The 26,638-nt window shown below is 38.3% G+C and overlaps 1 protein-coding gene across 4 annotated transcripts in view; it reads right to left on the bottom strand.

The window, feature by feature from the left end:
- Positions 1–9,835: 9,835 nt before the first annotated feature.
- The window catches only part of BMPER (BMP binding endothelial regulator), a 154,607-nt gene continuing 137,804 nt past the window's right edge, over positions 9,836–26,638 (bottom strand). For all 4 annotated transcript variants that reach the window (XM_064417729.1, XM_064417743.1, XM_064417735.1 and 1 more), the window contains 2 exons: positions 17,699–17,829; positions 9,836–11,756 (listed from right to left, as the gene is read on the bottom strand). In XM_064417729.1, coding sequence (XP_064273799.1) covers positions 11,575–11,756; positions 17,699–17,829 — 313 coding nt within the window. In that variant the 3' untranslated portion in view covers positions 9,836–11,574. The remainder of the gene's footprint in view (positions 11,757–17,698; positions 17,830–26,638) is intronic.

Raw genomic sequence — 26,638 nt, 5'->3', positions numbered from 1 at the left:
CTTCCTTTAGATGGATGGCAGCTTTGAAATTTCCTAAATATGAAATATTAGAATACAATTTCTGATCAGGAACTAGTAAATACAGCAGTAAAATTTGTTCCTTTTAGCTCCTTCAGGGATTTGCTTAGTGGTTTTTCTAATGTTATTTTAGTATTAAACATCCCTTGAAGCAGGTTTGTGGAGAGCCAAATCTATATTTCTGTCCAGCTCTCAGTAGAACATTACTGACTGTGGTAGGGACAGAAGTAGCCAGGAGGATTTTGGCTCAAGTACTCACAGTAGGGAAACATTGCATTTCTCCATACCAAAAGGAATATTCTGTTTTGAGGAGGAAAGAGAAACAAGAGAAACAGCCTTCACCATGAAAATGGACAATACATCCTGCATCATATGATACAGTCACAGCAACCCTGTTTCTCTGTCTTCTCCCATCCCAACTGAAGGTACACATGCCACACACATGTGCACACACACTTGGGCTGACCTGACTCCATGCCTGAGAGCGCACTCTTCTCAGGACTGGGTAAATCCCAGTTCCTTTCTGAAGCCTATAAAATATTTCTTTTACAGTCATTTGGCATTTACCCAGTACTCTACAAAATGGGACTGATGAAAGGGGAGTAGATGCTGTAAATTTGTGACAGATTAATATATCAATTAATCTTTTTCCTACAGCTTTGTAATTGCAATGAAGTAGCAACTTAAACAATGGAGTCTGTTGCCCAAGTTTGTTTTCAGAAACTTCAATATTAGACTTGGCTTTCTCAGTGGCAAGAGAGTTAAAATGAGAGCAGTATTGATTATTGCCTCAGCAGCACTGTGATCTGCTCACAGCAGCCTGTGGAGAATAGAAACCTAAACAAAAGGAGAAGGTGGGCCAACAGCTGCAGATGGTGCTTAAACAGACACTCAGTCACACACAGGCTCCCAGCAATCTTGGCTGCAATTGTTTACTCCTCGAAATGTTCTTAGGATCAGGAAACAGGCTCCTTTAATTGTCTGGGATTATAAAGGTTTCAGAGAGAATTTGGCCATTTCTGTTTGGCAGCACCTCAGATAAATTCACATCATTTCCCATTGCCCATAAACAATTGTGCTGTCATATGCCAGAGAGATGCATTCTCATTCTCTGCTCTGCCCCGGAGCAAGGAACAAGGGCCCCTTCACAGGCCTTGCACATGTAAGGTCCCGGTAGATCTTCAGCCTCTTTGCTGAATTGATGGCAGCTTTTCCACTCAGGTCTCAGGAGACCTGAGTCATTAATGGACCACTCACCTTTGTGCTAAAACCTGGATTCTGGCTTGTTTTAAACAGCAAAGCTGATGCTTTTTGTTCCCCATATGGACTAGTAGGTATGATTCATAACGTCTCATGGCACCACGTATTTTATAAAGTTAATCTGATCAGGTCTGTATTTGAAATCACTGTGGTTTTGAATCCTAGTAAATCTACTGCAGATGTGGGACTTCTACATTCAAGTCCAACTGGCAGGTCATCATGTGCATCCCTATGCAGATGTGCTGGAAAAGCACCCAACTCATGTGCTTAAGCTCTTAAAGGAGTCTTAACACCGGCACTTGGCCTGCAGCTGCATTAACTTGACTTAAAGGCTGGCTTGCCTTTAAAACTTCTGTAGGAAAGGATGTGGACTGCATCCCCCACAGCTGCACATAAGATCTATTGTTTTCCTATGGACAGCCAGTTCTAGTCTCAGTTCTAGTAGGGAATCAAGTTTGTACTCTATAAAGAAATTGGGGCAGCATTGTGGCATGACTGCCTATTTAGTAGGCAAGCAGGGCATCTGAAAATCACTGTAACTCCAGAGATTGTAGGTTGATTATGTGAGCATGAAATGTCTTCCCAATGGGTTTTGCATGGCTGGCTGGCTCTCACTACAACCAGAGGCTGCAGCCAAGTACCCTTCAGGCTTCTGAAGACACCCAACAAGGGTTGGGGTTGATACACCACTGCTATAAGCTGGTGTAAATGTTTGTATTCCTGCTGTTTGTACCTTATCATTGTTTGTGCAGGAGGAATTTCCCTCTCTGAGACATATTTGATTAATCAGTAATTTTAAAAATGCACTTTAAAAAAGAAATTATTATTCTTTTGGAAGAAAAAACAGGCCTAAAAATAATAAAGATTAGTTAAAACTTTAGTAAGCATGTCATTAAATTCTCTTTAGCTTTCTGACTCATTGCCCCCCTTCGTGTTATTCCCTTGGCTCATGATAGCCTGTGCTACTTTATAATGACAGCTGCATTATTAGAGATAAATCTTGAGGTTTTGACATTGCGGAATGTAAATAGCACCTCAGAGATGCAGCTAATAAGATACCAAGAGTGGAAACAGTGCTGTAAGTTCTTGCTTAGTCCTGAGACAGGTCCCACCCACGCTAGGAAAGTCTTACCCAGAACCACAGCACAGGCTCATCCGTGGGTGCCAGAAGGAAAAGTAACTTCTGTCATTAATAGGTGTGTGAGTGAGATTTTGGGGACATGAGACAAGGTTTCATCACACCATTTTCTTTATCTCTTTTTGCCCATATGGAAAGTAGTACTTGTGGGCTTGGATCCTTCCCATTAGTTAAGTGAACTACGATGAGCCTGGAGGAAAAGAGCAACGACCAAGAGTGAAATAATCCTGCTAATGCCTAATTCCTTTCCAAATATATAGTTTCTTATAGTACACAAGAGATGTTTTTTGAAGAGCTGTTGTTATATCCCCTTCATTCAAACATTGTGCACATTGTGGACATTGATGTAAGTCAGTCCTGTTGGGGGCCTTCCATTCAAACTCCATTCTTTGAAAAGACTGGGAAGTATCATTAAAATTCAAGTTGCCAGGCTTAGCTGTTTCCAGACGTTGGTTGTAAAGCATATTTGTTAAGCACCATCTGCTGTACATTCAGAAAATAGCAACCAAAATTGCTGCTCTCTTTCCAGCTTTTAAAAAAGCATAAATTATTTAAATTTTGTCAACTGTCTAATAAATTATTTCACATCTGGAATGTTAAAACAGTATTTATCTAGTCCTAGAAATGCATTATCTATCTCTGTAAAGTTATACACAGACCACAGACTGGGATAGACACTTGAGGGAGAAACTGCATTACAAAACACTATGTCGTATAACCGAACACTGGAAGGAGATGGGAAAATAACAGTGATTTCCAGATGTACTAAATAAAACAGGATGAATACAACTGGAGACAAAGCATCATCTTTCTAGGGCAAATTTAACATGTGCTAACCGCAGGACACAACCATAAAAACAGAAATTATTCACCATTTAAAAATCCTAAATGGGGATTATTAGCATGTCAGTATGGTTTAATTAGAAAAACGATTATTAGCAATACTCTCAAACATTAAAGTTCTATTGATGATGAAGAAAAGTACTCCAACTATTAGCCTGAATTAAGCAAACAGCCTGAAATAAATAAATCTAGAGACTGTTTAAATGGTAAACAGACACACTTTTTTCTCGTTCTCCATGTAAGCTCTGTCTTTCATACTTTTCTTAAATAAGATTTTTCTCTTTGAGCATTTTTATCAAAAAAATTAATGTCCAAGCTTTTCAGAAATCATCACACAGGAGCGAGGAAAGGATTACTGCTGTGATGTGCAAGGCACAAACTTCCCAAAGGAACAAGACAGCAGAAGTGAAGGAGCCCACAGAGCCTTTGAAGTACTGCCCCTGCCGTGTCTGCATTGCCCTCACACCTCAGTAATGGAACAGAGTCTGAAGGGACCAGCCTGCACACCCCAAAATGAACATTCAGTGTCTGGTGATATTGAAGAAGCCTGGGGGCTTCACATGAGTTTAGCTAGTACAGGCTGAGCAAAGACTCCCACAGCTACAGAAGATGCAGCACCAGTAGTCCTATGAATTTCCAGGAAAGTGCCAAATCTCTCATCTTCTGTGCTCTCCTCATCCTCTCATCTCCTCCTTCCAGGAGGAAGAAACACATCAAAGAAAGGCTTCTTACTCAGGGTAAAGCAAGGCTTGCTCTCAGTCCTGGCTCTTTGGGTTCATGACCTATTTGCACTTTCAGAAGAAGAACAGGCTGCTCTTGGCAAAGAAAAAAAATAAAAATAGTTGACAATTTTAAGGACTGATCTGGAGCCCAATGGGCATTAACAGGAGCCTTGCTCAAACACAGATCAGTCTATTTCTAACAAAGTCATTGTTCCTAAAGTTTCTGCGATTTTTGTAAAGCATCATAATTTCTGTTTCACCAGTGAGAAAACTAAGGCAAGTAGTAGTGAAGTAACTTGGCCAAGCAGTACCACATAAATTGCTCACCAGCTGAACCAAGTGTCTCAAAACTCCATCTCCCTAATCACAGATAAAAGTAAAGGAAAAGAGTTTGCATGGTTCCTTCCTCTCATTCCATGAAATAACCATATTTAAATTCTTAGCAGAACACAGTATCAACCATTGTGTGGGATATGTTTATTTTCTGAGTCAGACCCTGCAGATCATAACAAATTTTGCTGACAGCTATGAAATAATAAGGCATCAATATTTATCTGCATAAATATAATAAATGTTCAGTTTATAGGGAAATAAATAATGTCTTTACAAACATACTCATCACAATTCTACTTTTACAAATATTGTATTTTTGTAAGAATATTGTATTAATACAATATTCTTACAAAAAATATATGGATGCTTAAAGACAAGCCACAGGAAAGTTACTGCACAGTTTGCAATTTTGTGAGACATTAAACTACATAACAAATTTAAATTCAACAAAGATATAAACTGAGACATACTGATGAAGATAAAAATTTAGTAGAATTTTAAATAGGTATCATTTTACCTTAATGCACTCAGGTGAAATCTATTAAAAATTTAGCATGAGTAAGCAAAGCAATTCTAAACACCAAGATGTAAACATTCTGCAGTAATGCTCTTGACACTACAGAGCATTCTCCATAAATGGAATATAAAATATGCCATGTAACCCACCCATACATTAATGGCTTCTAATAAATGCTATACACCCTGCAATTCTCCCTGCAGCTTCTCTTCCCCTTCATAACTTGCAGGATATCAGTTAATTGAAATGAATAAATAAAAAACCCCAAACATGTCATTTGACATAGATACTATCCTATGAGTTCCACTAAAGTTATCCCTGATGCATCCAATATGAAGAAAGTCAGGGCTGTATATTCAACATGGTGGAGTTCAAACATCTGCATATTTACACCTCCAACTAGAAAGCAAACATTCAGATGCCTATGATGGGATGATATATTTCCTCCAAACTCTACTCATTTATTTCAGTCCCTTCAAGACACAGTGACATTTTAACTGCAGAACTGTATCAGCACATATCCACTTCTGAGTTTGGATTCATATTCTGTAGAGCCAAACCAAATTTTTTTCTGTGGGTTTTGAAAGCCATTCAGGGATTCTTGTTAAAGAAGCTGAATACTTGCAGTAAATATAAAAGAAAATATTTTCTTTTCTTTATCACTTTCTATAGTCATAATTTCATTTTCCTTATTAATACAACTTATAAAAGCTATTGTGAAATAGGAAAACAAATTAAATTTTTTCCCGTCATTTGCAAACTGTGATCTCTTGTAGCAAATTTTTTATTTGCTAGAGAGTTAGACAGATTTGGGCTACAGATTTGGGCTACAGATGCTTTTGAGCTACAGATGCTTTTATTCTAATAGCGTTATCAGAGTTTTATCATGAACTACAGCAAGTGGGGGTCTAACAACTGAGGGCAGCAACCCCAGGATTGTGGATTACCTCCTCAGCTATAAAATCAGGACGGTGTTAGTGTGAACTTAACCCAGTTTAAAACTACTACAACTAGAAACAGTTAATTCACTGAAATAGTTCCCTATTTTACCAGTGCAAAGAAAAAAATCAAGACCACAGTCCCTTTGTTTTGACAATAACAGCAAATAAAATAAAGTAGGAAATTGCAATGTGATGGAAGAAATTACTACATTGACATAGGAAGTCAATAAAAAGAAATTCCCAATCTTCTAAAGCCTCGAAACAAAAGCCTTCAAAAGGCCTTAACTGGTATGATTTTCTAGCAGTAGATAGCAGCATGATCATAAAATAGATCTATGCATAGAAATAATGAAGAAATACAAAATATCACAAGGTTTAATATTTGATCCTGCCAAATGCTGAACTCTCTGGCCCTGGCCCAACAAACCATTTAAGCCTGTGGTTAGAAGTCAGCATGCATGTTGCCCCATTGAAGCAAAGGAGGTTATTCAAAGTTTGAGCACAGATAAGTGCTTTGAACGATTGGGTCATTAAAGTACCAACCACTTACTGCCAGAATATAAGGCTAAATTGCCACTATGAGCAGGTTGTTGCAGAGCTGTCCATTACGAGGCTTACAAACGCTCTTTGAAGTGTGCTCTGAAGCATTTCTTCACCACTGGATAAGGAAAAAAAAAGGTGGGTCTGCCTGAGCAGGAATTTCCTACATTCCCATCAATTCACTTTAATGCGCAAAACCAAACTTTATTGATGCCCAGGTATAAGCATCACTGAGGGAAATAGAAAGTGCTATCAATGATAATGATAATTATATCACGCCATCACTCTCCCACCACACATATGCACCCCATTAGAGACAACTTCCTCCTGTGTGCAGGGCTGGCATTAACTCAACTCACCATGAAAAGGGTAAAGTCATGCAAATAGCAAATGCTACATGTCATATTTAACATCACTTGAAGTTTCTAAAATGGTCCTTGATGGTGAGTAATGTTGCTGCAAAAAACAAAAAATACTTATGCTCTCTCAGCAGTGAGGAGAACTTGCAATTTTATCTCAAGGCCAGGAACAAGTCTAGTTATAAAAGCGCTCTTGTAGCTTTTGTTCTGACAGTTGTGGAGATGAGTGTTCACTAAAATATAAATCCTGGAGGAAATCAAGGCGGGTTTGCTGTGCTAGGTAATATGTCCTAGGAAATTTCCAACCCTGGAAATAAAATCCCTTTCCTTAATTTTAGTGACTTCTTCAAAGGTCATGTAACAGTTGTGAGAAAAGTAGGACTAGACTCATAATCTTATTTTAATTATGGATTCTACACCTAGTGTATCTATTCCAATCAGATCTCGACATATAACTATGCTGCCATTGGATTGGGATTTCGAGTGGTTGGTGGGGTGATTTTTTTGCCATGGGCATGTGAGGGATCAAGAGTTACCTAATGTTCACAGGAGGACCTTATTTTGTAGTTAGAAATTCTGATGCTGATTTGTCACAGTTATTTTGCATAGAAATATCAGTATGTGCAACAACTTTTTAACACAGTAAGGCCTTTGTCCTGAAACATTTGCAGAGGTGGAATAGAAATGGTTCCGTAAGGGAGCAGAAACATCTCTCTTGCCACAGGGCTTTCTAAAAATGATAAAATCTAGGACAGAAGGACAAGCATTTGATCAGTGTTATGTAACATAAAGCTCCTGTTTGTCAGATACGGAGATCATGGCATAATAATATCCTTTAGTTGGGACTGTTCCTGAAATAGTAGAACACCTTACCACTTCAATGCTAAATGCTGTTGACTGACTCTCTTTCCAGTCTGTCCAGCTGAAAATGTTGTTATTATTATCATATCTGTTAGCTCTGATATCACCTTGTCCACTTTTGATGAAGGCAAAAAAACCCAAACTGCCATACCCCTGCACAGCTGTTCGAGATCAGTCCAGCCATTGCAACTGTCAGGTTCTGTCAGTGAGAAGCCAAGCAGTGTCAAACTGTGTTTGAGTCCTGTGTTCAAAAATAGCAGAAAATATGACAACTTACTTATTTTAGGTTATCTGCTGAAAACTACTTATGTGATACAGGGATGGGTGGATGGGTTTGCATTTTGGTCAGAATATTTTTTTCTTTTCTATTTTTGTTTGTTTGTTTGGGGTTTTTTGTTTGGCTGTGTTTTTTTGTCCAAGTGCAACCTTAATCTGTAGAAGAAAAGTGTTCTTGGAAGATGCAGGACTCTTAGGCTACAACTCAAATTTCTCTCTTTGGCTATGGCTTGTCTGCATGGTTTATAAAACTCAACATACAAAAATAGACACAACTTAAAGACACAAATTCATGAGAAGGAAGTAAATACATTTGACCTCCATATATGCCAACTAAAAGCTGATGATGATTTGGGAGAGATGGGACAACTTGATGCAAAGCAGACCTGAGTAGATTGGTAAAATATCAGCAACATTACCCTGGAATGTCATTTTAGAACATTTTCCATCCATAAACTTTAAAAAGATTAATATATCCAGAGCCTTGTTTCCCCAATGAAGTTAGAATATTAAATGACTTGCCAGAGAACACACAGCAAATTAATTGTGAAACTGCTGATCCAGGTCTCTACTTGACTCTCTCCATTGGACTACAGAAGTGTTTCTCCTTTTGGATCATTCTTTGATTGGAACCTCTGCTCCTCCAAATATATTTCACCTTACAAATTGGCACAAAGTTACATACACATTGACATAAGCATTATCAAGATCAAAATTTACAAAAGCATCAGTTTTGTATGGTGAATACATCATATGCCATATCAATTATCAATGTTATGTTATTATTTTAAAAATTATTCCACATAAAATACATTTAGCATATAAAATTAGATTACCAGTTAATTTCATAAAAAAGAAATCCCCAGTGATATGCAGGAAACTTCCAGCTCTATCATCCTAGGGGCAATATTCCATGAGGAAATGGAGGAAGATGGGCTTCAATCCAAACTTTGTGAGGCCAGTGATAATAATGCTATTGATGGTATTGGGCTAGACTTTCAACTTTTGAATGGCTTTGAAAGAGAGAGAAAAAGAGAAGAGCGGAGTGCAACAGGCCCACCTGGGCCTGATAGGGTCCCAAGAGTTCAGTTAGGCACAGGGTAACCATAGATACAGATGTAAAACTTCTGCCAAGTGGAAATCTGGGGGTAATTTCAGAAAAGCGGAACAACCTTTTCTTGGATGGTACATGTGAACTGAGCAGACAGATTATAGCATTTACTCTTGCCTTGAAAACTGTGGATTTTGGAGGAAAAAGCTCTACAACACCTTAAGGGCACAACCACTTGGCTTAGAGGTAAAACCATTTTCCTCTCTTCCTCAGTCTACATCACTAAACTGAAAAGCATGGGTCGAGTCTTAATTAGGCAAATATGAAAAACTTAAACCAAGGAATGAGTCCTCATTTTGAGATGACCTGGGTCGGGTTTCAAACTGAATCATTTTAAGACCTAAAACCAGAGTTTATCCTACAGAAAGACTGAGTCACCTCTTCACCTAGAATCAATTAAGCATTGCTTGAATGTGATCAGTGGACTGAGAGAGCTGGAGGGCTCTCCCTTCACCTTTCTCTCACCTTTATAAGTCAGAAGAAGAGAGAAAGACAGATGTATACACCATTCATGTATGCAAATCACATTGCCTGTATTTTTATTTTGGAAACATTGAGCAGTAAGTATTTAAAATATGCCCTAAACTAAAGGTAGGCAAATATTCTTTTAAACGGTTTAAACCCCATATCTCAGCACTGAAAGCTCACAAGCTGAAAAGTTCTTTGGTCTAACTGACACTTTATTTTAATGACTGCTATTTTATATTTTAACTCCTTCAGTCCACTGCAATTGTTCTAAATTTCAACTTTGCCATTCAATTAGCACATGAGCCACATAAAACTCTTCTAGTTTCCTGCTCTGATGGGATCTGCACATTTTCAATTCTGCTTCCCAGTCCACTTGTGTATGAGTCTTTGAAACCCTCTCTTGCCAGTAAAACTGAATTGATTGTTCCAAGAAAACGAACACAAAAGGGACATAAAAAGATCAAGCTGAGTTTATTTAAGGTTTGGATGAACATCCATGGAACACTTTTGGCATTGTATGCCCAGCTCTTTTTAACACTGTGGTGGTACAGCATTTTGGATAGTGTGGTGCCTAAGTTAACCAGGTTCACTCACCATCTTCCTGCAGGGTAGGATCACAGAAAGGTTGCATAACCCAAGTGTGTTTACCCACTCATTTACTGTAAACTCAGGCTCTTCTTAACTTCCTCAAGAGAAAATAATTAAAGGAGAAAGTTGTTCAAATCATTACAATGTGCAATTTCAATGCAAGGCATGATGGAAGTAGCTGCGTGGGAAGATATTACTTCATTATAAACCTAAATCAGATGCACAAAGACTTCTATCATCTCCAGAGACCATTCCATCAGGCTCTACAAGAGCCTTTTCCAGTGAAGAAAAATAGCCCCCTGTCCCTTCAGTCTTGAGAAAGTTGCATGGCTTTTTTATCCATTTCTAATGAAATCCCATATTATTACTTCTCCCCTGGGCGACTTCAAAAGTCATGCAAACTTCACAGAGCCCACATGTTCGTAAACCTCAACCAAAAGACCACTAAGGAAATAAAATGCAGTTCTCCAATTAGCATTTGACATTCTCTACTGGTTTTCAGTGGGGTGAATTTGTCTTTCTTCTAAATCATGCTGATAAATTAAATGAGTTACTAAGCCTGTCATTATTTGATGTTTTAAAGCACACTGAAATAAAACATTTCAGAGTGGGATTTGCTTTCTGCATAATATTTGGGGGAGACATGAAACAAACCTAGGCATTTCAAACATGTTTAAGGGGCTAATATGCACATGAATATTTTCTTCAAGCTCCTCATTGTGTATTCACAGCTACTGCCAAACACAACAGAGATGGGGCATAAGGATATGAAATGGGAAGTGGTCAGATTTTCAAAGTGAGCTGTTGGGTGCCTAACACTTATGAAAATCTGGCCCCAACTCTTTGGTGCCATTCCAGAAAGAAATATCTCTATCCTGGCCATTATCCAACCAGCTTTGGAAATCATTTTGCACAGTTGTTTCAGTAAAGCATAAAAGCCAATCCCCAGCTTTCTCTGCCTGATTAAGCACTGTCACCAATCACTATGCAGCTCTAAGGTATGCATGAAATATTCCTAGATAAATCCTCCATCTCCAGAGAAATGTGTTTCCTGTACAACTGTAAATCCAGGTTCTGTGTTGAAACTAATCCAGCCTGGCAGTGCTATGGCCCTAGAAAAGTTTCCTTGGTAACGACAAACTTATGCAATGGCAAAGTCATCCAATCTTTTCATGCCACAATATTATATTAAAAACACCTGGTTTATTTATACAATGACTTACAGATCAGGGTCCTAGAAATAATAATACATAAACTTTATAGCAAAAAATATACATATTCATCCTTCTATGGTATATAGAAATTATGTATATTTGCGTGTGGACATATATATAAATATATGGGTTGTACTTACGTTTAGGGCACTTGTGTATGGACACGTGTGTCCAAATACACACAGTATACATTTATATATCTTTCTAGGTGCCTCATGTGTGTACTTAGAGACACACAAATAGACAGAGAGGAGCATATTTACAGTCTGTGAGTAGACATGTACTTTGCAGAATCTGCACATAAACAGCTGGAGTCCTTCACTGGCTGTGAGCTCAGGGGAGTCAGTGACCACCCGCATTGGTGTCCATGGAAAGAGAATGAATGTCACCGCTGTGGGCACAGGACTGGTTTGATGCATCTTCCTCTGTGAAGAACTAAATTTGCAGGGCAATGACACCCTGCAATGCAGGGCTTGTTGCATGGTCCAATTTCATTCCAGTTGTCACATGTTTTGACACATCCCGGACCACAGGTATCATAAACTGCACCGTGTTTACACTGGGTTGCTGAAAGGAGTTAAAAAGAACAAAATATGCATATTACACAGAGCCCCACAAGGAAATTTACTTATCTGTTTCCTTCATTTCTACTGAAAATATCAAAAGCACATTTTAGCATGATGATTACCTAGAGGAAAACATTACTTGTAAAATGATTCCACTATATTATATAATAAATATAAAAGTAGCAAAATTCCTTTTCAAAAGCTATCAAATCCACAGCAGTACTGAACTTTTTGAGAATTTTGACACAGCTAATGGTATATAAAGCTTTGGCAAGGTTTCTATCTATATGCAGATCTATGCTTTATATTAGAGGATTAAAACTGTTTATTCATTACAATGTCTTTTATCAAAGATTTCTGAAACATTTACAAGGACAGACAGTTTTATTATCAGTTCCATTCCTACAGAAAGAAGAAGAGTAAGGAGAGCCATTCACTCCATTAGAATTTCTGATCCTAAGATTATATTTTCCATATTTCATATTGCAGCAAACTAAATCAATGTTGTTATCCAAAAGCACCATTTCTAAAACAAACAAATAAACAAGAAAACAAAAATTAAAAATCAATTGTATCCATGCTCTTTTACCAAGGGATCACTGACAGTGAGGGCTCTTGTACTTAATGATTCCAGTATCTATTCATTAATTTATGTAGCTAACAGTTCAATGCATTTTCAACATAAAAGATCACTGAAGGCTCAGCTAAAAGCATTATAAACCCTCCAGATCAATATTGAAACTCTCAATATTTTATATCCTGCTTTTTTAGTATGGAGAATAATACACAGTTCAATGGCAAATAAAAGTCTGCTATTCTTTTAAACAGCTGTGCTGATGGCAAAAACAAGGACTGATAAAATAATTCATAGATGGAAAGGGACTTTCAAGCATCCAGAATCATCTCATGCTACTTTTATAGAGGTAATTGTCTTAGGCAAATTTCTTCAGCTTTGAGAGGGACTGAAGGTCAATATTTTTTAAGCAATAATTTTCTTACAGACAGAAAACACTTTTATTTTGAGAATTAGCCTACAGTTTCATTACAGTACTGCTATTATTCATAAAAACAGAAATAAATTGATAAAATATATGTAAGTGTATCAAAGAGGATGGAAGTCTTATTGCTAAGATATAATAAATTTAAGGGGGTTCCTTTTCACCACTAAGGGATCTTCAAAACAGCATCAGCTTCTTTCAAGTTTTACTTTACTTATGGAATTTATGCATACACAATTCTCAGGACACAGATATTAATAAAAAAAGCCAAAATTGTAAAAAATATGATAGTACAGAGGCAAATTATCCTGGTGTTACAGAGAATCAAATGCTGAATGTTAGATGGATATTAGATATCAAGGGAGAAAAAACCCCGGCCTTCAACCCTTAAGCATAAGAAATCACCTAGAGCAACCTACCTAGAAACTCTCTGAGACATCTTTAATTGAACATTGTTTTGGAATAGGCTGGAAACAAATATCTGTCTGTCAACTATGTTCAAGACAGGCTTATTCAGTTTGTGAGCATAGATCTTTTGAGAATATTTTTCCACCTTTACATTTCTGTCTTGCTCTGCATGATAACTTTCATACATACTTAAGAAGGAACAAACAAAAGGAAAAACAAAAAAAAATTTAAATTAAATAGGAAATTTAGAAGGTGGGAAAAAACATGCAAGTCTACACTTACATAGTGTGTTAAGAATAGAGATTGAATCTTTTTAAGAGGCGAAACAAAACTGTGCAGATCTCCCCAGTGATTTGCAAACAACGTATTAAGAGACTAGAAAAGCAGACCAAGACATTCAGGGACAGTTAGTAATTGTCCATACACAATGTGAATTATCTTACAGGAGCTGTTTATTAGAAGCTTTTATCCTTCCTCTCTGAAAAGGAGCTTCCCTTTGTAGGATCTCTAATTGACCAATGAAAAACAAACATTAGACTTCAGCACATGTAGTTTCCATACAGAAAGCAATACAAGCTTCAGTTTTAAGGCTGCACAGGTTTCATCGCACAAAGCTTTAGTGCAGTAATAGCTGGCCCATTCCTTCCACCTGAGCTCTGTTTGGTTCCTCAGCTGGTAGGTTTAAGGAGAGTTGGCTAAAGACTTCTTTCCACTTCCTCATCTCTGCCCCAAAGCAAATGAGAACCTATTACAGCCCACCCTCAGAAGCCATGGCATCTGTTAAATACTCCCCCTTCTGCTTTACCATACACGCATGTGGGATGTCAGAACGCCTCCTTTTCCTTCAGACCATGCCATGTAGAAGATATGATTACTATTTTCTGCTGTAGGCAGCCTATAATGGCATTATTAACATGCTGTCAAGGGGAAAATCAAAAAGTACAATGGCTGCTGTTTAAGTTCCCTGGATGGCTTTTATTGTTGAGTGATTCAGTTGTTAACATGTGGTGTGATTGATCCAACATTCCACTTCATCAACAGTTTAAAATATAAAAATAAAGACATTCTGCAGAAGGCTTCCCAGGAACTGCTGAAGTGATTCACTACCATGTAAACATGGAAAACAGAAGTGGTGTCTTTGCACCCTTCTTCTAAGACAAATTCCTTTCTTAAAGAACTGAGCTCTGTTACTAATAACTTCCTTAGTACACTAGCAAAAAAAAAAAAAATCAAAAACCTAAACCCAACATACAAAAGTTACTAATAATACTGTATTTTGAAACATTACCAGTCCTAACAGGATTTTTCCACTCTTCTTCTAGAACATGTGTTTGGCATGACAGATGTGAGCTTCCTCAGACCACTTTCTGAGCTGGCGGGATAATAGCCAGCTCCAGTCCAGAAGCCATATAGTCATATAAATACAGCACTGTGCCTGAGCTAATAAACCCAGCCTATTAAGGATACTAGTCTGCAAACTAGACCTGGTTTAGTCCAGCCACTTTGGCAGTTTCACAGAGAAGGCTTCTGTGCCTGTCTTTGTAGACATGGCTGTAATTATTCAGGAGGAAATCTAATTCCCCAACAAAAAAAGCCAAAATATGTAGTATAACTGCTGAAGGATTCCCTTGGTTGATGATATCTGACAAATCTGATTTCACAGAAAATTCTGAACTAATATTTGAGCATCAATGAATGTTCTGGCTTCTTCTGTCAGTGTTACACAGTATGGAGGTCTTCTGTAAGACTTTCAAATGGCATTTCACTCCTAGTGCTTGCAATTCACTACATCTCCTTCTAACAGAGCTAAAGGTGATGGATCTGAGCACTGAACTTCCCATGATACACTCCATTAATATTTTCAGCTTTTAGTAGGTATCCACTGAAAAGCCAAAATAGCCCTCCTGATACATTTACACAGGCAATAAAGCAGTTAAAGGAAAGCAACATATAGCAGGGAAAAAGAGTGACACATGCCATAAAATTCTCCAGCAGAAAAGGGACCCAAAGGAGAAGAGTCAAAACCAGATATATGCTCATCTCCCTCCAATTCAACTGATCACAGAGGAAAAGAGAAAATTGTTCAGATTTTATGAAACTGTTGTAGCATGTCAGCACATCAGTGCATTTTGCACTATGTTATAGCCCTTATCTTGTTTTCTTGCATGTGTAGTCATGCCCATGGCAGGGAGTTATTGCCTTCTACCATCCTTGAGTCTTCTTTCTCTTGGTATCCTGAGAAATGCAGCATTAAGTTACTATATCCCAAGGCCTTTTACCACATCCGTTTACTTAATTGTACTTTATAAACTTCTTGTCTAGCTTTTCTTCGGTAAAAGAGAAAGGTTTTTTATTTCTCCTTTGCTTTTCAAACTGCTTCTGTCCATTTCTATCCTTTATTTTTCCTCTTCCATGTATCACTTTTTCTTTTTTCTTCTTTCCCTCACACTGGCTGTCCTGGTTTTTTAATTTCTCCTTCAAGAACTATATTTTTTCCTACGCCCATCCTAACAGGTCTAACTCCCTACTACTTTCTGTGGCAACCCATATCCTTTTCCTAACCCTCTCAGTTCCCATGTTCACCAACCTTTTCCTACCCTAACCATTTTGTTTCCTCATTATCTTCCACTTTTCACTCCTTCAGTTAAATGACAGCTGGCATTCCCTTTAATGAGCCAACCTCGTAGGACAGCAAACCTTGAGCAGCAGTGTTCTGCAGAATAATGTAGAGGAGCACAAGCTATTGCACTGGGGGAGAGAGAAGAGCACGTAGGGAGCAGGACATGTAATTCAGCCTACTGAGCATCCTATTTGGCTGGCCCTCCAGACAACACAAGTTTCCTGAAGATTATAAAGATGAGCTAAGTTTACAGCAGTTAGGGTAGAGCACCTGGTAACCACAAAAGATCTGGTTTTAAAACACACAAAAGTATAATTAAAACCTGACTTACTAATAAGTATACACCATTTTCATCAGAACACAACTCTTGCAAGTATCCCTGCAGTTATGAAATGTCAAGCAGGAAATGAAAGCCATAGAATGCTAAAGTTTTATTACAGAAATTTTGTTTCCCACATATGAACTTTTATCTGTAATTGAGACCAATAATTGCAACTATTTGTTTTGGAGAGAAAAAAAAAGCCTGTTAAAGATTAAAATCTTGATGCTGGCCACTGGTACCATATGGAAAGCCGTGGATACTCTTTAATTTAATGCTTACTGTATTATTTACTTAGAAGATGGTGCTACTTATCTAACACTGGATACTTAAATAAGTGTTTTGAGGGTACTTAGCCTTATACAGCTTATTTACATTTTCTGCTTAACAAGATTTCCCCATTCCCTCTAGAAGAGATTAAAAAATTCATGTTGATTTAAAAATGTCTTTCATTAGCTTTAATGGAGGCTGTGTGTTTAAATTTCTTCATAATGTTCTCTCAAGGACTGGTTTTGCCTCAGAAAATTTTCTCCTCTTTGGTAAGATGCCAGAAAAAAAATTGTGAAATGAAGCCTCAATTAGTTAAGTCGTGATATGTCAACACTTGTATAAACTCCTTAAGGCAAGGGCTGCTAGCAAGGAGTTTTTATTCTTTTTACAGCATCTGCCATGGTGACGTCTCAGTCTGAAGTGCTTTGTAAAAAAAGTCACGATGCTTGCTTTAGGTTCTGCATGGATCAGCTACCAGATAGATTTATTAAAATTATATATATTACTAGTGCTGTCCAAAACCACATCCTTGAATAGGGTTTTCAATTAGTGAGACCCTGTTTGTAGTGTCCTGTTGCTTTGTAAGGAAAAAACATGAACCTTTTGGGAACAGTCAATCAAACATAATTTGCTCTGTCACTCACTCATCCCTGAGTGAGTGCCTTCAACAGAAAAGGAAATTGAACTTCAGAGAGAGCCTGAGCCACACACAGTCACCAAAATGGACCACAGAGTAATAGCTCATAGACCAGCACTGAGTATCCTCCTCTCATTGTTTTTTGGTTTTTTTCAACTACTGTTAATTGCTTTACATAAATATGAATACATTTCTAGACAAACCAATGCCATTATAGAGTGTCCTAAATTAATGAGACCATCATCAGGGGAAATACTCATCTGCAATATTGCATTTTTGTTCAAGTGCCCATAGCCACAGGCCACTGCTTCTCATGGAGGCAATTACTCACAATTACTTGCAATTAATGAAGTCCAAATCACAAAGTATGGACCAAACAGAATTGTTAATGCAGGTTTACATTTTAATATTTGCACTAAATGCATTTGCTTCTCTTTTCTTGTTGAACTTACTGCAATTATATGTACATGCTGTCCCCAGAAATATACCTATGTTTTGACAGGAGGTCAAAGTTTTTCTGTAATCAGAAAAATCAACAGTTTACATATCCTGAAAGAAAAACTTCCAAGAACTTCCAAGCTGCTACAATTCCTGTATCATTTTTGATCCTGCTCCACCACTAAAAGGATAGTATGATCACAGCCTATTAGAGTATGCAACAATAACAAAGAAGCAGTCCCAAAATGCTCACCTGCGCAGTTGTGCTCCGGCACCCACTGGACTTTCAGCCCTTCCCTCTGACAGGCTCGGGCGTATGCCAGGAAGGACTCACAGTAGCAGTTTTTATGGATCGGACACTCACACATGTCTGTCACACAGGACCTGCAGAACAAAACCCCAAAACAAATAAGAAAGGAACGTTTTGGCATTCCAACCCTGCCCGAGGGTTGGAGCTGTCTACTTTCCAGTCACACGGCATTCAATGCCGCAGCAACTTGTGCTAAATGGAAAGAAAGTTAAAGGCATCCCTGAGGTTACATCCCAAGGGCTCACCTCTTTTTTGGTGTGCTGCTTTAATGCAGAAAAGCCTCCAGAGCACCAGGGAACCACACAGAAACAGGGAGTTGAGAAGACCCAAGAAATGTCAAGGTAGAGAGGACTGAGACCATAATGGGGGAAGGCAAACTCCGTTTTGTGTCAACATAAAATAAAAACTTTTTATTCCTAGAAAGTAATAATTTAATAATTTTACCAACAATCATGACAGTAGTGTTAAGTGTATGAATTCTGTAGGCAATGAGCACATGTCCCTCCATGCAAGAGATGATGCCTTCTCTTCAGGTTACCTCCAGACCCTTCCTGCTCTGAAGGCGTGAAAATAGCTGTATGTCTGTTTTCTCAGCAGCATCACTACTAAGTGCCAGACTTTAAGACACTCCAAAGGAACAGGGCTGATGCAGCATAACTGAGCAGTTTCATGCTAGGAAATCCCTCAAGCACAGTTCATACCGCCCAGTCTCTTCTTATGTGAAAATACCACAACGACAGGGAGCAAAGCTGCTAACATGACCCTATGTGAAACTGCTACTGTGGATGTCACCACTATATTTCAAGTTAGCTTGTTCAGAACATGCGCCTATTTGGCACAGACCTAAAATATAACTGAAAAGAGCCAAGAGATTTGCAGTTGGTGGTTTCTCCATATGCAAAATGTTTAGATAGTTCTGCATGTGTAGCAACGTGAATTCAGAAATGCTGTTTCTACTGCTCTCAGCAGAATCATTAAAAGGCAGGGACAAGGTATAGGGAAATCATACTCTGAAAATCACACCCTCAGTTTATCTGCTTTCCACTGAAGGTGCTCTGTGCATGAACCTTCGGTGCCCATGGTCAAGGCCCCCCTGTTCCATGCATGTTCAGGGGCTTTCCTGTTTCTGAGAGGACAAAGGCACAAATCCTCTTGCAAAGATGAAGGGCTGAAATGAAAAATGTGCTCTTCATGTTAGTTGCTCTTTCTGTCCACTATAATGTGAATTGTCTATAGGAAAAGGATAGATACAGACTTAGTTTCCCAGAAACTTTTCCACAGCAGAAGAGGTAATAGCTTGGAAATGGTGCAAAAACCTCAGACAAAGTAATCAGGAGCCCTAATGCCCATACGTTGCTCTAGAGTAATTGAGAACCCTTTATTCAAAACTAGGAGAAAGGAATAGTGAGCCCTTGAACTCAGACAAGTCTGTTTCTGTAAGTCCAACAGTGCCCCTGAAAGAGGAATATTTCCCTATGCCCAAGTCACCAGCTGCTTCAGTGACAAGACAGTTCTGCTTGACATTTTCATGAGTTTTAATAAATTTACTCTCAGCGGACCCTCAGTATGAAATTACCTAAAAAATCACTGCGACAAATAAGTAACACAAGTGCTAATGTATAAAGGTTATCTGTCCTTTATTTACTGATATATATGGACTGTGAATAAACAGAATTGCTTTGGATAAAATATATAATATGCTCATACTTACAGAGCAGTTGTTTTCACTTGCAATAACTTTACTTTCTAAGAACAATGTCATTTTATTTCACTTTAGTCCTGTGGTAGGTCCCTTTACATCTTTTCCAGTAACAGATGTTGCTGTATGCATATCACAGCTGATAGGCAAGGAACAGATTAGCACAACATCCTTGGGGTGGTTTGATGTTGTCAGCTGATAAAAGACCTTGTATAAGCACAAAGGGTCACCTTTTTATGTGACACACTAAATAACTTCACACTGCTTCCTTTGGCCACAACATCTCTTTGTGACCTCTTCCTATAATCTCAGCAGCAGGCACTGCTCCATATACCCCATGCAATTTAAGAGGTGCCTGTCTCATTCTTACAGGGAAGTAGATGCTTGCTTGCTACTGAAACAAATCATTATCGCAAAGAAAGTCTGTATATAATGTCCATAAATAGTTGATTGTCAAGGTACCATTTTATCATGTTTTTGTTTCTGTGCCAGCCCCCTTTATGAAACACATTTCACTGCTCTCCGCTCAGATTTAGTTGTTATTGATGTCCATGGTGTTTGGGATGCTTGCCAGTATTAGCTTGACTGTATGTTCAGCAACATCTTTGACTAGAACTTATAAAACCCTAAATCTGTGGTACTTCCTCTGCTTTTTAGAGCATACCTTTTGGTTTAGGTTTTGTTTTGTTTTTTTTTTTACCATTACTGGCAGAGAGATGTCACATCTTGCACTGAGTCAGGGGGGCAGCCATGCTCTTTGAGAGCACAGAGCTTAGCTCCTACATGCATGTGAGCAATACCAACCATTAACCCTTGGCATTGAAATGGCCATGGACATCCAGGCATGCTCCAACTGAAACATCTGAGTTTTGGCTGGGATCAGCACTACTTGCACAGTGTTCAGCATGGGTGTCCACTGAGGAAGCAGCAAGCCATGCACTACGCAAAGAATCTGCTGATTAATTACATACCGAATTGCTGGTGTAATTTTTATTTTCATTGAGTGTTTAATCCTGGTGACAGCTGCTTGGGTCAAGCCCTAGGCTTAGCTGAGGAGCCATTGTCAGATTGCAGCAGTTCTATTAATTAATTACAATTTCTAATTATTTGTATTAATTACATTAATTAATAATAATTCAAAAATTAGTGTAAAGAAAATTATATCCACAGCTGCCAAGCCTAGTGAATAAAAATAAAACCTCCTTTTATTTCCTAATGAAAGGGCAGTTCTGAGCAAGGACATAGAAGCAAAAGATGTCCATTCTCTGGGGGCTGGCTCTGAGGGTGACCTGCTGATGGCCCATGGCCAAGCTTCAACTTTGGGCCTGTATTTTTAGCAAAAGTTGTTTACTTCTTGCACTTAATTACATTTCTCACATTTATTATTGCTACAGATGTGTTAAAGGGCTATTATGGGATGATTTACCAAGTAAATTGAAAAACCGATTTTTGTTTGCTATCCTAATCCTTTCCCTTTGCAAAAAACTTGGGCATGCCCATAGCTTTTAATTTTTTATCCTCTTCAGTGACACATTTAAAAAAATATTCCTTGCTTCCCCAGATTCTGCCTTCTCATCATTCTGCCCTTGAATCAGAAAAAGAGATTTGGTCACACTAACTGCATGTACTCACATCTTATCTGCACTCTAATCTGACTGGACTGTTCAAACAACAAAAAAAAGCATTTTAATAAAACTTTGGAATTATGTCAATAATGAAGCTCTATTGACAATTTACTGTACTACACAGTAATGGAGACTTTGGGTCTTGTGACTCTTTACCAAGAGCAAAGCATTTGCATAAATGAAGTAAAAACATATTAGAAATTTAAACATCAAAACATTACAGTCAGACAGAAATAATCCCACAAGAAGGCTGCAGCGCAAGTTACTTATAAAATGAAGCTCTTTCACTAGCCATGGAAATACAAACAAGATACTTCAGGAAATCTTAGTTCTGCCCTCAGTGAAATCATACAGAGATACAATGATGTTGTGGTCCAAAAGAAAATTACATTTATTTTAAGGACATATTTACATTTAGAAAAAAAAAAAACACTTGGATGAGACCGTACACTTTATCTGGCCTCCCTGCTCCAAATAAGCACCAGAGAACAGCCAACCTCTGAGTCCTGGTACCAAGTGCTTCACTGTGATCCCTTTTGATGCTGTCTGTGCTGCCTGCAGGGTATGTGTCAGAGATGGTGTTAATTGGGTGTGTATAATCACAAACTGTTGCAAGGGGAAATCCATGAAAGTGAAGGCATCCGGCAGCTGTGGGACACACCCTTGAAGGAGACAAACACACACTCTGCTGCCACATCTTCAAAGCAAACTGGATGACTACACTCCTTCAGCAACAGCCCTTTTTCATATTAAACTGTGGAAAGTCTCCAAGTCCCACAAAGGGCAAAGAACAGACTCCTGTGCTGCATGCAGTATTTAAAAAAATAAAAAGAAAAGATCACAGCAATGAAGCCTACAGCCTTAGCCTGTGCCATACTGGATTGAAATTGCAGATGTTCACTTGTGGATCATCAGCAGTTCATTTTCCTCTGTGATACACATGAAGCGTAGAATCAACCATTTTAAGAGGGGCTTAATTTTTCCCCCACATTTCACAACAGGAGTATGACGCAGAGCATTTTTCAAACATTTTGGTACCTTTGAGTTGTTCCACACAGATAGAAAACAGGAACATCTTCTTTCCATCAGCAGATCTCAAGAGGTTTTACAAAACCAACTAGAGACAGTGGATCACTACATTCATTTTGTGTATATGAAGAAACATCAGGTGGTGATGGGGTTTGTCCTCTCTACACCTAGAATAAGCTGTACACTTGCAAATTTCAAAGAGTCATCTGAAGAGTCATCTGCCTATAGAGGAGTATTAATCTCCAGTCCCACCATCCTGTGAGGCATGACTTCTTCGGATAAATTTTTATTGGGTAAGCCAAATCAGAGTTTTAGTACAAGCTTGGCCTATTTTTTTAGGAAAAATTAAAGCCTTTTTAAAGTTACTCAAAAGTTAGTACATTAAAGTCAGTAGTTAAGTTGAGAGAAAGTTTGTTTGAGCTGTTTTTTGACAAAATTCAATGAGCTGCCATTATTTATGGCCCCAGATAGAAAAGACATTTCACAAAGCAAGAAGATGAGAAGACGAACCATTTTCCAATGTATAATGGAAAGTCTCATGCTGTTGCTATATCAAACTCTCTCTTGTCTGCATGTGCATGTTTAACCTTACTGAAGTATTGAAATATGGTATGTAGAACTGGAGACTTATTATGGCTTTGAAGCTTGAGATCAAAGGCCTGAGATCATTCTTTCTTTCTCCAGAGTTTACTAATATTAATGCACAACCAGCAAGTAACTCAAATAAAGTAATTTTGGAGGCTGCTGAAGACACAGAAATTCTTAGGTTTATTGAGTATTCACTCAAAGCACTTGCCTGGGGAATTGACTGTTTCATGCAGCAAAGTCAGTCATTTTCAAGAATCATTTCTTCCAAGACCAGGTAACCATTACTGTACTCCCTCTGCGCTTTTCCCACACATCATAACATTGGTAACATAGCCTTAACTTGGGGATCAGATAAAGGCATCCATAACAAAGTTAAATCATCACCTTTTTTCTGATAAGTGTGAAAATAAGGGCTCACAAAAACTGTCAAGCAGCTTATGTGCAATTTGTACTGGAGAATGCCCCATGCTGAAAAACTCCCTGCTCAACAGGCTCCAAAACATCGCTACGAGTGTGCGAGCAGAGAGGGAACTCACAGCTCATCTTCAGCGAGCTGTGCACAGCAAATGTACTGCAGGCACATCCTCTCCATGGGGAAATCTCATTCCTATAAAGAAAGCATTGGCCATAATGCTTGAGACTATGACTGTTGTTTTTTGGCAGAATGCAGAGGAGAAGTTTGCAGCAGTAGGCATTTGAATCAGGCATTCAAAGTTCATTCTGACTCCTGATTTTTTGTGCAACTTGGATTCAACCATGGACTGTATTGCCACACTAAGCTAAGCAGAGAGAATTATAAAATACACAATTCCATCAAAGGGAAAGAGCTGCATGTGATCTAAGATTTTTGGGGCATAGCAGTCTTGTTACACACACATTGAAGAGTCCTAATTTAATTCTGAGTATCATCATTGCTGGTGCAGATATAGATGTGGCACTCAGATAATTAAACAGAATCACACAAGATACCCATATCCATCCCTGCCTTGCCAAGGAATCCTCCCAAAGCAGTTATTTAGAGTCAACAGAGGAAAAGGATGCTTTCAATGCAAGTGGTAATTACTGCTCGTAATTTCCAATATAGCAAAGACAGACAGCAATTAAATTTTGATTTCTTCGCATATACATCTTCTTAAAAAAATAAGAACCCATATTTCCCTCAAAAAAGGATAAGAAAAAGCAGTATTTTCCAAATGTTGAGTAAACTAATGTCCATGTGGACCTCTGAAAGAAACCATATTGTGCTGCACAATATCACCACAAGCCTACACTATGTGCTGCTAAAAATATTATCCAAAAGCCTTTGGATAAAGCCAAAAAGAGTGTTCTGCATGTATTTTTAACCTTTACATAAAGAGTATTCTGTGCCAGAATTGTGTTTCATTGCCTTAACCAACATTACCCACAAGAATATGGCAAAATTAACAATAAAACATTGTGGAACATTTTCTAAAACCTCATGAAATAGAAGTTGCCAAGACTGCACTACTCTGCCCCCTATTTATAATCTCTCTCAATATGTACCAGTGGTACATGTACTTAAAAGGGAGGAAGGAAGAAAAACCAAATAAAGAACGAAATGGCACAGTAGCCTTCCTTCTTCATGGTAATTGTCCTACTAATGTGTCAAGTAGGCTTTTTGCATCTTGTGCTTCGATCCTTACAGGCATCTGTGACTTTAATTGTACTTTCTGGTCCTGAGAATGGAAAGGTTGGCTAAAATCCCTCCACAGGGAAATAGCTGAACAATGACTAAGAGGGACAATGTAGTCCCATGCTGGACTCCAAGAAGCATCTGGTATGATTCAGAATATTTCCTAGAGCTGAAGGTTACAGTACAGCTGAGCAGCTGACTTGCTACCTTTAGAAAGAGTGGATTTTTGCTAAAAAAACCCTCAACAGAATATTGAAATGCCAACCACAGCTGTGGAAGACCTGACCCCTTGCACTCCCACACATTTTCAGAAAGTGGAAAAGAGTTTTCACATCCTCTTCTTCTGTTTCTGTTTCTCTGCACCATGCAGTTTCACCTTCATTGTGCAGCCATGGCATTTGAAATACATTATCCTGGCATTTTAAAAAAATCTGTATGCAGGAGAACTCAAGTGGTTTGAGTTCATATGCAGCATATACCTTGAAGTGAAACAATTAAAAAACACTCCACTGTACACATTACATGTGAATCTGTAACTGTAATAATTAGAATAAAGCAGAAATACAGCGTAAGATTCTTAACCCATTTCAAACAACGGCCGAAGATAACACTGAAAATAACCATCAAAAATATTCTCATTTTACTTGCGTAATGAAGTGGTATAAATAAAGTTTGTTCCACCCTCTTTGAAGAGATTACTGCAAAAAGGATTTAGCTGCCTGTATGTTGTATGATCTGTGGATGGTATACCTAGCTGGAAAATGACAGCACCACAATAACACTGCACAAGAGCAGAGTATCCAAACCACTTAGAAAGAAGTCATTTGCAATAAAATATCAACAATATTATGAGATCAACCATAATATGAGAGAACCAAATTTAGCAATATGACCTTGAATCTGACACTGAAGGTTCAAAAGCTAGAACCTGCTTTCTGAAGATATGTATTTCTTCAGTTAACTAATATCCATGGTCATCCTCTTGCAAACATCTATCACATAACTGGCAAAGGCAACAGTAGCTGTATATGTAAAGCTATATGATAAGGCTTATCGTGCATTTATTCAAAGTTTTGGGAAAACATACTATAGATGCCCTACGGGTTTAATGTTTAGGAAGAAAGTCAACTCCTATACCAAAAATCCATCTTTCATAGGCCCAGAGGCCTTAGGTGTACAGCCTGTATGTTCATCACTGATTTCCTATGGCCAAATTGATCTACTTTGTGTTTCTGGTACCCCATAATTTATCATAGAATGTCTTGGGTTGGAAGGGAGTTTAAAGATCATCTAGTTCCACCTGCCATGGGCAGGAATGTCTTTCACTAGACCAGATTGGCCAAAACCCCATACAACCTGGCTTTGAACGATGCCAGGGATGGGGCATCCACAGCTTCTCTGGGCAATATGTTCCAGGGCCTTATCACCCTCACAGTACAGATTTTTGTCTTACTATCTAAGCTAAACCTACTTTCTTTTAGTTTGAATCTGTTCCTCCTTGTCCTATCACTCCAAGTCCTTGTAAAACGTCCCCCTCCATCCTTCTTATAGGTTCCCTTTAGGTACGGGAAAGCCACAACTAGGTCACCCTGAAGCCTTCTTTTTTCCAGACTTGAACAATTCAAACTCTCTCAGCCTTTCCTCGTACAAGAGGTGCTCCATTCCTCTAATCATCTTGCTGACCCTACTCTGAAATTGCTCCAAAAAGTTGATGTCCTTCATATGCTGGGGACCCAAAACTGGATGCACTCTATCTCACAAGAGAGGAATGGAGGGGCAGAATCACCTCCCTCCCAAGCCACAGCCTAGAAAAATTCCTAAATTTCATAATGTTTAGGATTTCTTAAGCCAGTAAGACTCCTTATTAGAGATCCTTTTCCGATACAATACAGCAGTATTCAAGTTATTTGCCTGACCATATCATATGCATATATCAAGTCTTTCTTAAGAGAGGAAAAGAAACCAACCAAGAAAATAGAGAATGTTTTAGTGGACCTTTTCATTATCCATATTAGTATTCTACTTTTCCATTCACTGCATGTAATACTTAGCTTAGCACTTACACTGCTAAAGTGAATTTGCCTTATGACAGAGACACTCCATCATAATGGAATTTTCAGTGTCCTCTGGCATAGCTACCAAGGAAAATCCATCATTATTTTGATCTTTTACATTATGCAACTGACATAAAATTTTATCTTTTTTTCCAAGTCTAGACATGATTTTTAAAGAATACTTCACCCAGCTCTCTAGTGAAGTGGAGACTGAACTGCGATATCTTATCTAGA

Source organism: Passer domesticus, chromosome 1 (assembly GCF_036417665.1).
Source record: "Passer domesticus isolate bPasDom1 chromosome 1, bPasDom1.hap1, whole genome shotgun sequence".
Taxonomy (NCBI): Eukaryota; Metazoa; Chordata; class Aves; order Passeriformes; family Passeridae; genus Passer; species Passer domesticus.
This window is presented reverse-complemented; position numbering and strand designations above follow the sequence as displayed.